This window comes from Nerophis lumbriciformis, linkage group LG04 (assembly GCF_033978685.3).
Source record: "Nerophis lumbriciformis linkage group LG04, RoL_Nlum_v2.1, whole genome shotgun sequence".
Classification (NCBI taxonomy): domain Eukaryota; kingdom Metazoa; phylum Chordata; class Actinopteri; order Syngnathiformes; family Syngnathidae; genus Nerophis; species Nerophis lumbriciformis.
Genome location: NC_084551.2, coordinates 42,211,723 through 42,227,272, shown reverse-complemented (window position 1 = coordinate 42,227,272; position 15,550 = coordinate 42,211,723). Strand labels below are relative to the sequence as shown.

Here is a 15,550-nt window from a genome sequence, read left to right as displayed (position 1 = left end):
AGTCACTGAAATCTAAATTGAAATATCCTTACAGATGACAACCTAATAGTACATAACAGTCACTGAAATCTACATTGAAATATCCTTTGTCGGTCACCCCAATGTTGTGTAATTCTGAATTTGACCATATTTTGGGGAAAAAATTACAAACTACACAAACCTTTATAGTTCCAAACATAATCACAAATGATGTCACATGAGACTTAAGCTCTGTGAGCACCTAAATAATGACTTCCATTTGATGCATCAACAGGGGGAAAAGTTAACTTACTGCAACATACCAATAGCATAGCAAAAGTGGCACTGCTGTCCTGGCTGTTCAGTACCACACAGCTAAAATCGACCAAAAAAATATATGCAATTAGACTCTATATGAAGGGACTTACCTCTCAGGCATACATTAATCCTACCTTTGTATTACTTAAAGCATTGGCTGTACAGTTATTAAAGTAATAAGCAACAGTTTAACACTAATTTCCTGTGGGAGTAGTTAAGTCTAAGTCTAAAGGCTGACTGGGTTTGGCTTTCGAGGCCTCGCTGTACTAAAATAAAAAAATAAAGGTATTACACAGTAGTGATCGACCGCCACCTTGTGACTGAAGAAGTCAATGGTATTGTATGCACACACACACACACACACACACACACACACACACACACACACACACACACACACACACACACACACACACACACACACACACACACACACACACACACACACACACACAGAGTGAAGGAATGGAGAGATGGCACACCTGAAGCCAAACAGTGAGATGTTCTGAGTTATGGATGGGATGGATGGAGTGAAGGACAGGGCACAAATCTGGAGATGTGACAGGCAGGCTGACCTCTTCTTGGAGCTGCATCCCGAGTTTGTGCTCATGCCGGGCGGCATGTCGCTGTAAAATGAATCAGCATCGCTGGGCTTTGTTACATAGTCACCTGGGGGCATTTGCCTGCACATACAAAAGACGGTATTCATCTTGAGTACGTACGCGCAGGATATCATCAACCTATAACATTAAATTAGTATTTGTAATGATTTATTTGAACCAGCTTAGTAATGCAATTTTCCCAATGCAGTATTGGTCAGTCCAAAAAGAGCAGTCAAATGTCTTTATGCTGCCAAAGAGGAACTACCAGTGCAATCAATCACGCTAGCTAAAGACAAGTATACAGCGCTGAGACACCTGCGAAAGACATTCTAGGAACTCCAGAACCAAATAAAAGTGAGTCAGGTGAATGTATACATCAAATTCAGCCTGTATATACTGTATACAGTAATAATAACAATAGAATGATGATATGTATTGTACAATATTTCCACCTTGGAAAAATAATGGTTCAAATAAGTCATATGATGAGTGGATTTAAACTTCTCACCACAACTGTATTTAGCATTTTAGTTATTCTGGTATTTTTCCTTTTGTATTGGTGGGTTAAACAATCTAAATTCCTAATTACAGCACAGAATTGAATATTAAACTGGAGAATGAAGTGGGTTAGCAAACCGGCAGAATCTTCGGTGGACCTCAGACTCCACGTAGCATCTCTGCTTGTAGCTCCTGAGAGGTGAAGAAGTAGACTATCAGTGTGGATCCTGCACTGTGGCTTTAACAGTCTGTTGCTGAAGGAGCTACTCAGTCAGTGTCGTGTAATAATCATCTCTCTGAGCATTATTACTTTGTAAAAGCAGAAACCCTAAACAGTATTGTATCGGGTCTCATTAAAACATGCAAAAATATATACAGTAAGTCACTGGGACACTTACTTGTAGCACCAGGCTGTCACAGCAAGTATGAGGGCAAGGAAAAGGATGGAGCCTACGATGGCCGAGATGATGATATTGGTACTGGTAATGCCTGATACACGAGAAGGAGACACAAGGAATCATGTTTCTGTTAAATGACTCCTGTTTCAACTAATAGGGGGACAAACAAAACCACCACACACCAGAGAGGAACACACAATAACAGCACATCTATCAAGGAGAGTGTTAGAGATTAAAAGGAGAAATCAGGTTTAACAACTGCTATTCATAAAGAGCCTTATTCTCCAACGGGTTTAAGTGTGCAACTGCGCAGATTTTGGCTGCACGACATTCTCCCACTCGACTTAAATCTTTCACTGCACGCCTTCATCCAAGATGTACATTTTAAGTGGAGCAGTTGTTCCCTGTCAAATCTGACCTCCCATCGCTTCTGAGAAGGTGAGACATTATATTGCACTAAAAGTTTGGATGCAGTGTACACCACACATAATAAAACAGTAAAATAAACTTCCAGAAAACTATCAAATGTATTCTGATTGCTTCAATTGAGACACCTGCAAACAAGATGTGGATAAAAGCATTTTAATGCCATTTGTATTAACTATCAAACATTTGCCATGTTTAGACATCCTGACACGTTCGTTGTCGCATTGTGGCGATGGTCGTATTTCTCACCATACGGCAGGAAAAGGCAAGGAGGCGGTAGAAGCAACGTCGGGTAAGCAAGTCTTTTATTCCATGTAATGAGCCAACAAACAGCTCGAAGGTGCACGGAAAAAAGCACAAGAAAAGTTGTGAGAGTTTAACGACTTCAAAATTTCGATACTAACGCTGGAAATAAGCAAATAGCAAAAGAACGTACCTTTCGCGAGGAAGGTAGGGTGACAACAACTTTTAAAGCTGTGAAAAGGTGAGAAAACTCAGAATGTAAACAAAAGGAGCACTGAAACCGAAAATGACTTTTATACATAGGAAAATAACCACAAACAAAACACAACCTGTCGTAAAGAGGCCATAACACATTCTGGAAATTTAAGACATACAAATTAATCTGAACCATGATCATTGAACTATGTGATTATTTAATATAAAATATATATAATTTAACATCCATCAATTGATTCAATTTATTTTTGAGAGTTATCATCAAACTGCTGTGCTTGCTTGCGTGAGCTCACACAGACAAAACGCTGAAGCCCCTCTGACGCATCACGGCTTTTACAAATATTTGTAATAAACAGAACTTTTAACATAACAAATAACACAAGCGTGGTTATAATAAGTGAAACAAAGTTTGATCTTCAGATAATTATTCACATCCAGCCAGGAAAAAGAGGCAATGTTGTAGCTTGCATATGCACACTGCATCGCCATGGTGAGACATGTTCACGTGGCAAGCACTGCCTGGCATGATATGGCTTTTTCAAATTTAAAGTGTTATATTTTTCATGAATTATAATGAAATTCAGAAGTGTTAGTAAGACCATTTTTACGCAATCGAAGTAAAAGGCGTCAGAGCAAAGTCTACCCCATTAGTAATGAGCTCCGTCTTCATTCCAGACGTACGCATTTTTTTCTCACCTACTGTATGTGGGGTGGGTGTTTACCGGCTTGATTAGAGAATACGAATTAGAGGAACTTCAAGCACAATAAAAAAACACTTAAGCACAAACGGGTAAATAAGGCCCTAACGGAATTGTAGGGTTCCTCATTTGGAGGTTAGTAGGAACAACTTCACATCATTTATTTGAAAGGATGGCCTATAACTGGAAAGGTAAGAGGAGGAAGAACCAGGGAATGACAAGCAGATAGAATGAAATAGTAACTTAAATCTGACCTCAAATCACTGCGTCAAAGACCTGTCAACAAAGAATAAGTGTGGAAAAAAACAAAAAAAATGATGGTGACTGATGATGAGCAATCACAAAACAGCAAAACAAAAAACATAAAAATAGAAATACAGCAATAAGTGTTGGAGAAAGGAAATAAAGTGAGCATAAAAGTGGATGAGAGGAAGAGAGAAAATAATAAATGACAAAGGATAGTGAGAATTGGTGAGAGCGCTACCTGTTACAGAGGCTGTGGGTCCCACTACGAGATAGCTGAGTGGCGACGTGGCGTTACAGTCCTCTCCCGCCCAGCCCAGGTAACACACGCACTTCAGCTCATTACTGCACACCTGCACCAGAATATAACAGCACAAATACAGTCTGATTCCATCAGACAGGATACAATTATATTCTGAAAATATTGCCCCTGAAACTGGCTTTGCAAAAGGGATGTTGTTTTAATTGTGTTATTGAATTGTGAATTAATTCTCTGGAAATAAATATAATTTTGGTGCTATTATCTCGTATCCAGACAATCATGATCCTTTTGTTTTCTGGGTGGTTGTGGGATGCACTGTGGTCACTGCTCAGCCTCTGGGCTTTTGTTTATGCATGTCTGGCTGTTCGGTGTTTTGGTGCACTTGAGCGGTTTGCTGTTCGCTAGCCGTGACCTAAGCGGCGGACCTGCTGGAGGTGCACTGTAGCGCTTTTAAAGGAAAGTTACTGTACTGTCCGGTGGAGAATGTTGTGTGTTAAAGCTACAGTATACTAGTGGAGGATATTGGGTGTCATCTTGGTTAGGGTTAGGGTTACGTGGGGAGGGGTGGTACTGTTAAGTTCCACATCTGATGGAACCATCAGACATGTTGGCCCAGTCAGAGACCACGTACTCCTGCCAGTTTCGCCATTTGGCTCCTTGTTGAAGGACAGTGTCGTGTGAGGTGTTCTTGGGAACAGTGTTGGTGTTAGGGGGGATCAGTTTGGGTTGTGTGTGCAGGTGGGGGTGCATTTCACTTTATGGGGGTATTCCCGGGCACCTGATGTCTCTGGCTTTCCTGAGTGGTGTGTATTGAAAACAGGAAGTGAACACATGTATTTATTAAGATAGGGTAAGATTAAATAAGCTCTGGTTCTTCCTACTTATTTTTGGTCATGTTTGTGAAATTGAAAACATGAGATGTGCATAAATGTTACTTTATGTGCTTGTTTGAAATAAACTAAACATAAACTCAATATGTATGTAAGACTAATGTACATGTTTCAAATAAAACAAATGTATTTACTCGTATGTGTAGGCATAACAAAACCATGTTAGTAACATGCAACTTTTATTCCCCATGATCAAGCTACCCTTCAAAAGTTTCTATTTAATTGCACTGTTGCAGTTGCATTTTATAGGTTATTAATGTGTTTTCTCCTGTAATTTCTCATATCTTCCTGTAAATCCCCCCAAAATAATGGTCAAATGGCTAATCGAAAGATAATCGGCTAGCTGCTTATCGTCATCTAACAATCAACAATACAAACTAGAGTTTTGCACATGGATATTATACTGTATGCATACAGTAAATGGATGTTTGTACCCCATGTCCCGAGCAGACGGTTTTGTCAGTGGTCCCGGGGCAGATGCTAAAGTTGAACTGCTGGAGGGGGAGACATTTGTGGTTGAAACAGATGCGGTCTGTCCCGCAGGCCGTCCCATCGTCCACATAGCCCAGGTCAGTGTCTCCATCGATCACTACATGAGCACCACTGATACAAACACAAACACATCAGTCACATGCACAACACATTTTTAGATTAGGGACTCACAAAAAAATGTATGTGAGTGCGTGCACCTGCAGTCCAGTGAGCCACTGTGTCTTGCCACTGAAAAGGATGTCAGGCCTCCCTGTAGTTCTCCCAGTCTTGGAGGGGGCGAGATGTTGGAGCATAGCAGATAACCACAGTGAACGTCCCTGAAATAACAAGATGCAAATAAGAGCACAGTTGAAATGTATGAGAGATAGTCACAGAAGACTAACTTACTGTTTGTTACACTGGATCCAGGTGTCTTTTTCTTTCCCACAGTTGCCCTTCTCTGTCCCCTCAATGTTGAGCTTCTCATAGCAGAACTTGTCAGCCGCTGTGGCCTCTGGAAGAAAAACCACACTAAATATACCAAACATGTTAAACATGAAATCCATGTTGTTGTTCTTAACACCCCAGAAAAACATACATCCAAAAAATCCACCATCACAGGTTATTAGTTCTTACAAAAAGTATTTTTTTAAATAAAACTAAAAAAGGCTCTTAAAGCTCAGCCTGTTGAATCAGTGTAAATGAAAAGAAAAGTAACTTTACAATATTTATAGCCATATTATATTACATCATATTATTGATTTATAGCCACATTATATTACATCATTATATTGATGTAATATAACAAGCACTATCAGCATTAATGCAAAAATCCTTTCATAACACATCATTGGACAATTTTGACCAGTAATTTAAGTCAAAGCATCATAATTTTGTAATATACTGTAAGTGTACTAAAGAGTGCTCACTGCTCACGTAAGGTACTTTTTTGAAGCCTTTATTTTATTAGCGCAGTCAGACCGGATGTTGCGCACAGAACTAATATGTGCTGCTGTTTTTAATGATGGCGGTTATTTTTTTGAGTAGAGACAACTTGAGGCTGTGTAGAAAAAAAAAGAAGAGCTGCTGTCCTGTCTGTACATCGATCTTATATCGGTGGTCTTGTCCAAACAAGACAAGCAGATGTATCATAGGTTGTTCATTGCTATAGCATTAGCTTTGTAGTTTGTTCACATACATAGAAAAATGTGCGTGTTGTGCGTATATGAATGGACAGGTACCTATATTTACATTGTGTGTGCATAAAAATGGACAAATAGATGCTAGCATTGTGTGTATGTACATGGACAAATCGCGTGCATGCGAATAGACAAATTGCCTCATTATGGGTGTACATGAATGAACACATTGTACATTCAATATGTGAATGAACACCCGAATGTTTACCTTATGAGCATGTGATAGACATTAGCTTTGATTGCACAGAGAAAAGAATAAACAAAAAACTTACTCTCGCCCCAAATGTACTTGCACTGTTTATCTTTGGTTTTGCATCTTCCATTAAAGCAGCGCCCCTACAGAGACAAATAACATGCCAGGAATATGCAAATATATATTAAGTATATAGTTCATCGTGTAGTATGGTCGTCTCACCTGGTCTTTTTCACACGTGTAACCATCCATCTTAAGCAGATTTGGTGGACACTGTCAAAGCAAGCGAAATGTTCAAACTTGCATTTGATGCTTGGCTGAGAGTGGGGATATTGCTCACCTGGCTGGAGTTTCCTGTGCAGTTTTCGGGGATGTCACAGTCATTCACTGCATCCCGGCATACAACCCCCATGAATTCCATCTGTGGGAGTGCAAGAAAGAAAACTACATCACTTATTTAAGGTGTAAAGGCTCCCTTGTTAAGCATTGGGCGTAATCATTTTAACCAATATGGCTACAAATGTTTCACAAAGAAGGGGTTAGCGTGAACTGTTTGCTACCTGGCAGTTATTGCAGCACAATCCATCGCTACACTTAGAGCCTTGAGTTAGGGTGCACTTTTTACAGCAGTTCTCTCCCTCTTTGGCACAATCCTGTTACAACACATGTTTAAAATGATTCTTTGACACAAAATCTCCTTTTAACATTTCATCACAAGTCAATGTGGGCAAAATAATCATGCATGATTAGACCAAGTTTGACACTGCATTATTTTGTTGCTGCCTAAATAGACCATCAGATAAGCACTAATGCTAATGAAGTTAAAAGTGCATCCCCAAGAGCACACATACAGCCTATTTTGATGGCAACTTACTAGTGGGCTGCCACAGTCACACTCCTCTCCTGGCTCCACAAAGCCATTTCCACATTCAGGAGGGTCCAGCAGCTAAAAGAAAAACACACTCAAATATAGCACAGACCTCCATCAATGAATAAAAGGGGGCATGATTTTAAGCTTTGTCATAATTTAAACATAACATTTATACGTCAAATAAGAGGAAAATCTTCATAGGTCTCCTTCAAAATCTCACATTGCACACACATGCAAAGTGTGTATGTGTTTGTAAATGTGCGTGTATGTGAATGTGTGAGTGTGTCTGTGTCTGTGTCTATGTGTGTGTGTGAGTGTGTGTGTGTGTATGTATGCGTGCGTGCGTGCGTGCGTGTGTGTGCGTGCGTAAGACATACTTTCTGGGGTTTGTTGAACAGACAGGCTCCCCCGCCACTGTTGAGGAAGTTATAGTATTCCTCCACATTGCAGTCAGAGAACCTCTTGGGCAGGTAAATGCTGTTCAGCACAACCACAGAGTTATAATGTGTTATCACGGCAACTGGCAGACAACACTGTGTGGAGGGATACGTCTCTGAAACACTACAGGATATTATATAATAATATTAATAATTACTCCTTAATAGGGTAAATTAAACATAGATCTTAGAGATAATAATATGATAATTAAGACACATATCCCATTCGATGAAAGTGCAGGAATACTTGCAATTGAGGAGATCACTTACAACTGTGATCTACAATTGCGAGGTTTGACTGTAGTGTTGTGTTTTATCTGTATCCTGCATTCTTCTTTATGTCTGCACCTGAGTATTCAGTGATTCGTCCGCGGCGAGGGGCGGACCTTGAGGCACACCTGCTCGCAATTAGCCCGCCAGTATTTAGGCTCGTCACTGACAGCTTGGCCTTGCTGGTTAATGTATCCTGAACCCCTCTCGTGCATGCGCCTGCGTCACCTCACCAGACCTCGCTCCTTAGTGCTAAATTCCCTAACCTCTTTTGTGTTTGTTTCCTACCCTCCCTGAGGTAAAGGGGATTCTTTTTTTGGACTCTTGCCCTGCTCAGTGCGCCCTGGCCTTTTCTCCTGCCGACCACTGAGGAACCTACTTTGTCTAGGTTACACGGTGTGCGCTTCTGCCCCATCACCCTTAGTTATCCCTTTTGTCTAATTAAATGTTTTCATTTTTTGTAATTCCACCTTGTCTCCCGTCTCTGCAATCTGGGGTCACCCCCCTTGACCAAGATCTTAACAAGTGTGTGTTGATGGATTTTAAGATGCATTCAGAAGTTTTGCATGGGGCAATGAAGCCTAACAGAGACGGTGCAGAATTCTAATTTGAACCGTTGTTTCATCTACTTTCAAGTCAATTTGATTAATCCTCATAACAGAAAGGGAATAGAATAATAAAAATGTATCTGGATGTCCATCTAGAACCACTTGCACATCCTAATTATTTGCTTTCATTTAATTTAATGAATTATATTTAAGTATAATTATATCATGAATTACATGTATGATAACTCAAGGACCACAGCTGAATTGAGATGTTTTTGATATGTTGTGAAAGTGAAGTATCCCTAAAGGTCTGAGGGGAAAACCCAACAAAATACCCTTTACCTTCATTTAGCCATTTTGTATCAGATAAGATTAAATACCAAGGTGATTTACGTTTTGACACAGTGAAAATACAACCTTCACACATGCAGGTGCTGTGGAGTACAAAAGAAGCATACGTCAATGGACATGGCTGTGGTCGCACAATGAATACAAGTGTTGATTGAAAGCAAAAGAGTAGAAGAAAACATGTGACAGAGGCGCTCATCCTCTGGCACGTGTCTTCTAACCTCCTGACCTATTAGGATAGTTGGTAAGTGCTTTGGGAAGCAGAGTACCACACGGGATATATATATTAATTTGATGACACTGACATTGCAGACAGTATCAATCAAATACGCATGGACAAAACAAGTTATGGAAAACGATGAAGGAGCCAACGCGAAAGGTGATGTTATCCTTAAAATAAACAAACAAAACAACTGACCTATAAAAGATGCACTTACACTCACCGGCGACACCATTAAGTACACAAGCTCAATCTATTGAGATCCAATACAAATTTGTTGTCTTTCCAAAGATAATATAACAGGTATTTATTTTACTGTGTCTTCAGTTTGAAGTCATGTTCTACATTGCAGTACGTTTGTGTGTAAAATGTCAGAAAATGTAATATTACGTTTGTAAAGGCGCAATTGTCATATTGGACCACAGGTAGAAGATAAGCTGTACCAAATGAAGTGTCAAATGGGCATAGACTTGAATAACATAGATCACAGGTGTCAAACTCAAGGCCCGGGGGCCAAATATGGCCCAGCATATCATTTCATATGGCCTGCAAAAGGAAATTATCTATACACATACATGATCTGTTCTTACTAACTTTACTCGTTCTTTCTATTTTGAAAGAAAAAAATGTATGTACTGCAAGCAGTTGCATATCTTTTAAACTTTAATAAATACAACACATTTTATATTATCATGCATTCAAAAATGTTTTAGTTGAAATTAAAATAAAAACTTAAATATCTGCTTGACTTATGATTGCAAAGCAAGGTATCTATCAAATTGTACTCTAAAAATTACAATAGATTTTGCAGGGGGAAAAAATTGGCAGCTCAGTCGCCAGAATTTTACAGTTAAAAAAAAAAGAGTGGTAATGTTTTTTTCCTTTGCAGAATGCTGTAAAGTCCATTGTACATTTTACGGTAAAATTTGGTGACTGATCTGCCTGTTTTACTGCAAAATCTACAGATTTTATTTTACAGCAATAAAATATGATATCAAATATAAACGGCAATTGTGTAATATCATGAGACGAATCCTTATACAGTACATTTATATGTATATTATTATTGACTGTAGCCCTCCGAATGCAGCCATAACTACAATGAAAACGAGTTTGACACCCCTGTTACAGTAGATGGCGCATTAATGTTCAACATGATGAAGACAAATACAGCCCATGTAGAAGAAACTTTAAAAGTCCATCAAACTGCATTAGTTCACATCATTTGAACCAAACAGAGACGTTTGCAGCGGCTGTCGAAATGCGGCAAAAAAGGTTGTGATGGCTTACAACCGTTCTCCCAAAGAGCACAAGCAATGCTTTAGCCAGGCTTCTGCTCACCTGCTGTCTCATTTGGTATAGAGGAGGAATGCAAGAAATATTTAAGAGGATACACCAATGCACAAACACAACACAAATCACAGTGATGCAAAGTTTTGGTTATTTTTCTAACGTGGCACAAAGAAAGTGAATGTGAACTAATATCATGAAAGAACAATTGTTTAAACAGGTACCAAAAAAACATTAACTACCGTATTTTTCGGAGTATAAGTCGCACACCGGAGTATAAGTCGCACCTGCCGAAAATGCATAATAAAAAAGGAAAAAAACATATATAAGTCGCACTGGAACCCGGCCAAACTATTAAAAAAACTGCGACTTATAGTCCGAAAAATACGGTAATAGAAAATGGGTTTGTGTTGACATTCACTGGGAGGTTCCCAACTTGCGCCAAATATACTGTGCACTAAATACAGTTAAAAGGGTACAACTGAATTCTTATATTTGTAGAGTTAGTAAGTTAATTTCTTAATGACAACAAATACTTTTACTTACCCAACATCATCCATGATGCAGCCTGACCAGTAATCGTCACATTTGCACTCTCCTGGAAGAAAATATTTAAAAAAAAAAGTCATATTGTTTGGAAATATGATTGCAAATAACATGTGTTTTACGATTGATGGATTAGAATCTACCGCTAAGGATCCTCTTCTTGTCAGAAAAGATGCCAATGTTCTGCCCTAGGGATTGAGCGAGAGTTATGGCCATCTCATCTGTTTTTCCATACTAACGGACAGAGACGAATTGACCATGAGCAAAATTAGTTCGGCAAAAGAAGATAAATATGCTCATTGTAGGCTACTGTTGACAAATCAACATCCTCATCCTAAAGTTTACCTCATTTACTCCTCCCCCTTTAGAGAGAGAGCACACACCTCCCATGTAGGACGCTCCGCTCCAGCTGCTGTGAAAGAGATTTCCTCTAAAGAGAATAAACCAAAGGTAAACAAGGTCAAAAGTCACTTTATTGTATAGCCCCTAAAAAAATGGTACAGTAGAATCTGTTAAAGTCGACGCCACTCGGACCGGCTGATTCATGTCGACATACTGACATACATAACCAAAACCAAAAATAGCTATTGCTAAAGTGACTTTGTCCATAGACATAAGGACGGGTGATAAAAAAATAAATATAATACACAATAATGAAGGATTTTTTTTTTTTACCTACAGTGAACATTTTTCCAGCTTTTTGCATATTTTCTGGGTTTTCATATATTTCATACTTTACAGCTGTGACACTCATTTCATTGTTTGTTCATTGACAGTCACTTTTATTTGTTGACTTTTCCACAGCTTTAACGCCAAGTCTTTACTAGCCTCATAACCAGTGTTGGGTTAATTACTGAAAAACAGTAACTAGTTATAGTTACTAGTTACTTCATTTCAAAAGTAACTCAGTTACTAACTCAGTTACTTACACCAAAAAGTAATGCGTTACTGTGAAAAGTAACTATTTAGTTACTTATTTTTTTCTTCTTTTTTTTTTAAAGCTCCAATTAATGCCCTTTTAGCCTTTATTTCAGTACTGTTATTGCACTGGAGAATAATACAATCTGTTGATCAACTTGACATACATTTGTATCACTGAACTCTGCTAAGCAATGTGGTCGACATACAACACACAAAGACAAAGATATGTTACAAAGGCCAATTTGTTTCTGGCCTGAACAAATTGACAAAACTATTTTAAATAGCTGCAACATAACATACATAAGTAACAAACAGCATAATAACAGCATAGCTGTAAAGCAAGAAAGGCACACACTACATACACAAAGCCTAACCAGGCATTTTTTCCTCAAGAAATTCTGACACAAAATCATGTCTGAAGCCCAGAACACTCTACACATTTCCCCAGTTTTAGTTTAGAGATAAGGAAAGATTGGCCTGGCCCACTAGCATCCCTCTTTATGATTGACAGAGTGTGTGTACCTTCAGTTCTGAAAGATGAGCAGAGGCAGAGTTAATCCTTACGTGGTGAAGTGTCATTGGAGTCTCTGTCTCTCTTTACTAGCTTCGTCGAAGCATGTTGCTATGTAGCTTGTTTCAGCAGATTTGAATTGCTGTTTTGGGCAGTAGATGGGATCTTTGATCCAAAGCACAATTTACATTTAACTAAATTGTTATTTTCTTTGTGCTCGACAAAAGAAAAGTAGTGAAAATATCTCCATGTTAGCAAACTCGACTTCTGGCTCCGCCATGATCAGACACGCCCCCCTCCCCCCTCTCCTCCCTCCACACACTCACACTCACACTCACACACAGAGCGCGTGTCTCTCTCTCTTCTCCGGCTTGTGACACAAGAAGAATCAGAACGATGACACAGCAGCCCTCCAATAAAACACACTTTATACTACAAAAAAAGTAACGTAAAATAACGCAGTAACGCATCATGCAGTAACGGTAACTGAATTACTGAATATAAAAAAATAACGCGTTAGATTACTAGTTACCGCCGAATCTAACGGCGTTACAGTAACGCGTTACTTTGTAACGCGTTAGTCCCAACACTGCTCATAACCCAGCCGCAAGGCTGACCAAGTTTTGAACAATTTAAAATGAATGGCATTTTGTCTAAGTTATCACACTCCTTAACTGGCTAGCCTCAAAGCTGTGTGGTGACAGCCTTATTTTTCCTTCCTGTACACAAATAAGTGCCAAAGTAAGCATGCTAAGAGGACCCTACAGGAATTTGCAGATTAACGAAAATAGTCCAGACATTACTTTGTCGGCTGCTGTGAAGAATACTTACTGCAGCGGAACATATCCATAACCAAAGATCATTGATTTTAGAAGCCACATGCCAGGCCTACTATGTCATCAAAGGTCAGCCAGTGGACTTTGTAGACAGCTACAAATACCTTGGCACAGTCAGAGACTCTAAACTGACCATGAGATGAATTGGGAGGCAAGGTGTAAAAAAGAGACACCAGCGTCTCCAACAGAGGTGGTGGGTAGTAATGCGCTACATTTACTCCATTACATTTACCTAAGTAACTTTTTGAAAAAAAATTACTTGTCTGAGTAGTTTTAATGTAACATACTTTTTCTTTAGGTTTCATTCCGATCGTTACATTTATTTATATCATAATTATTTAAATTCTATTGATTAAGACTTGCAAAGACAAATTAATTTTGACAGCGAACCTTCTTTGCGCAGGCACTGTCACGTGACTCTTTCTCGCTAATCCAACATAAACTTTATTGACGTTTGACTCCATTTCACCAACCAACCAGAGCCTCACAGTGGGGAGCCAATCAGAACTACCACTACTAAGGCACAGTGTTTGGATTCCAGTCTTGTAAGGACGTAGCGATAAACGGTAATAATGATGACGGTGGCAAAACTCCTGACTGTTAGTATTACACTTTTAAATTAAAATGATTCTGATAAATTGTGATGGATAACTGCACTTTGATAAACTCACGGCAGACTGACTCGTGCCAGCTTGCTAACCTAAATGCTAACATGAAAACAACAGACATTTGTCTTTCACCAATTTAAACTTATATAAAGACATTACTGTCAGAGCAATTAAGATATTCAGTTGTGCTCTCCTAGCACGGAATTCTGATGATCGATCTTTCCTCAGAGGAAAAGAGATGAGGTGTTTTATGGTGCGTTCAAGTACCGCTGAACAAAGTAGGACAGACAATGCCCGCCAGAAGTGATACATAATTAGAATATATTTTATTTGTCACGCACTTTTCATTTACCGGTAAATAAATCTTAAAGTGCTACAGTACAAACCATTTTTACAGTACACCAGTAAATGTTTAGCTGTTAAAACAGATAGAACACAGACAAAAACACTTCAGTGAAACAAACACAAGAAATGCAAAATAGTGTTTTCTCTAACAGTGTCTCTATTTATTTTAGTTAAGTTTAAAAAGCTTTTTGAGCACATTCCATAATACTGCGATAATGGAAACTGTGATCATTTTGGTCACAATAACCGTGATATGAAATTATTCTATCGTTACATCCCTATTCTGTATTGTCACACACATCATTACAATATGTCTTCTACAGCTGGAAAAAAGAGAAGACATATGGAGACATTTTACCTTTGCAAGGTCCCTTAAAATAAATACAAATTTAACACAATTAACACTGGCCAGTGGTATGATAAACTTGAAACCTACTTGTTTAACAAGTGTCAGAATGTTACCAAAATAAGACAATTTAATCACATGACATCACACCAGCACCCCTCGCGACCCCGAGAGGGACAAGCGGTGGAAAATGGATGGATGGATGACACCATTACATCCCGGCTGTTTGAGACAACTGGTAAGCAGAAACCTCCTAAAACAGTTGACAAAAATAGCTTTTTGTATTTCTTTGATGATCCTAATAACTACAAGTGTCATTTAAACACATTAAAAGCAAATGCAAAACACCAAATAGCAGTGGAAATTCGTATTTATCTGTTAGATCTGTATTTTGAAAGATACTGGCGTGAGCTTATTATTCTCTTTTTCTACTGTATTTACATTACCACGGTGTACACCGCCTTCCGCCCGAATGCAGCTGGGATAGGCTACAGCACCCCCGCGACCCCTCGTGGGACAAGCGGTAGAATATGGATGGTTGGACATAGCTGAAATGACCACAATTGCCCCTTCGTGTACTTGAGAAGCACACTGCGTATAGCCATCAGTCACATTAGAGATGAGAGCATGGAACTAGAACTCCACATGTAGTTGTGAAAATAGAAGAACATGTATTATTTGCCAAGTCAGACTAATTTACTGCATAGAAACATACTGACTGTAAAAATTGACATGACGTCAGACAAGGCAGCACAAATCTTCAATGATTACATTAACAACTAGTAAAAAATAACATTTATATCGTGTGCTATCATCTGTGTCCGTAGAAATGTTCACA

At 38.9% G+C, this 15,550-nt stretch overlaps 1 protein-coding gene across 9 annotated transcripts in view; it reads right to left on the bottom strand.

Moving 5' to 3' along the window:
- adam22 (ADAM metallopeptidase domain 22) overlaps positions 1 to 15,550 on the bottom strand; it is a 224,930-nt gene that overhangs the window by 34,756 nt on the left and 174,624 nt on the right. For 5 of the 9 annotated variants that reach the window (XM_061955737.1, XM_061955709.1, XM_061955715.1 and 2 more), the window contains 16 exons: positions 11,491 to 11,575; positions 11,289 to 11,379; positions 11,146 to 11,197; positions 7,864 to 7,963; positions 7,490 to 7,561; positions 7,176 to 7,268; positions 6,956 to 7,036; positions 6,838 to 6,888; positions 6,695 to 6,758; positions 5,632 to 5,737; positions 5,442 to 5,561; positions 5,187 to 5,355; positions 3,842 to 3,953; positions 1,775 to 1,865; positions 1,515 to 1,568; positions 759 to 959 (listed from right to left, as the gene is read on the bottom strand). In XM_061955737.1, the coding sequence (XP_061811721.1) occupies positions 759 to 959; positions 1,515 to 1,568; positions 1,775 to 1,865; positions 3,842 to 3,953; positions 5,187 to 5,355; positions 5,442 to 5,561; positions 5,632 to 5,737; positions 6,695 to 6,758; positions 6,838 to 6,888; positions 6,956 to 7,036; positions 7,176 to 7,268; positions 7,490 to 7,561; positions 7,864 to 7,963; positions 11,146 to 11,197; positions 11,289 to 11,379; positions 11,491 to 11,575 (1,542 nt within the window). Of the gene's footprint in view, positions 1 to 758; positions 960 to 1,514; positions 1,569 to 1,774; positions 1,866 to 2,449; positions 2,675 to 3,611; positions 3,634 to 3,841; positions 3,954 to 5,186; positions 5,356 to 5,441; positions 5,562 to 5,631; positions 5,738 to 6,694; positions 6,759 to 6,837; positions 6,889 to 6,955; positions 7,037 to 7,175; positions 7,269 to 7,489; positions 7,562 to 7,863; positions 7,964 to 11,145; positions 11,198 to 11,288; positions 11,380 to 11,490; positions 11,576 to 15,550 lie in introns of those variants that run through there. The other 4 variants (XM_061955729.1, XR_009814889.1, XR_009814888.1 and 1 more) reach the window with 4 other exon arrangements.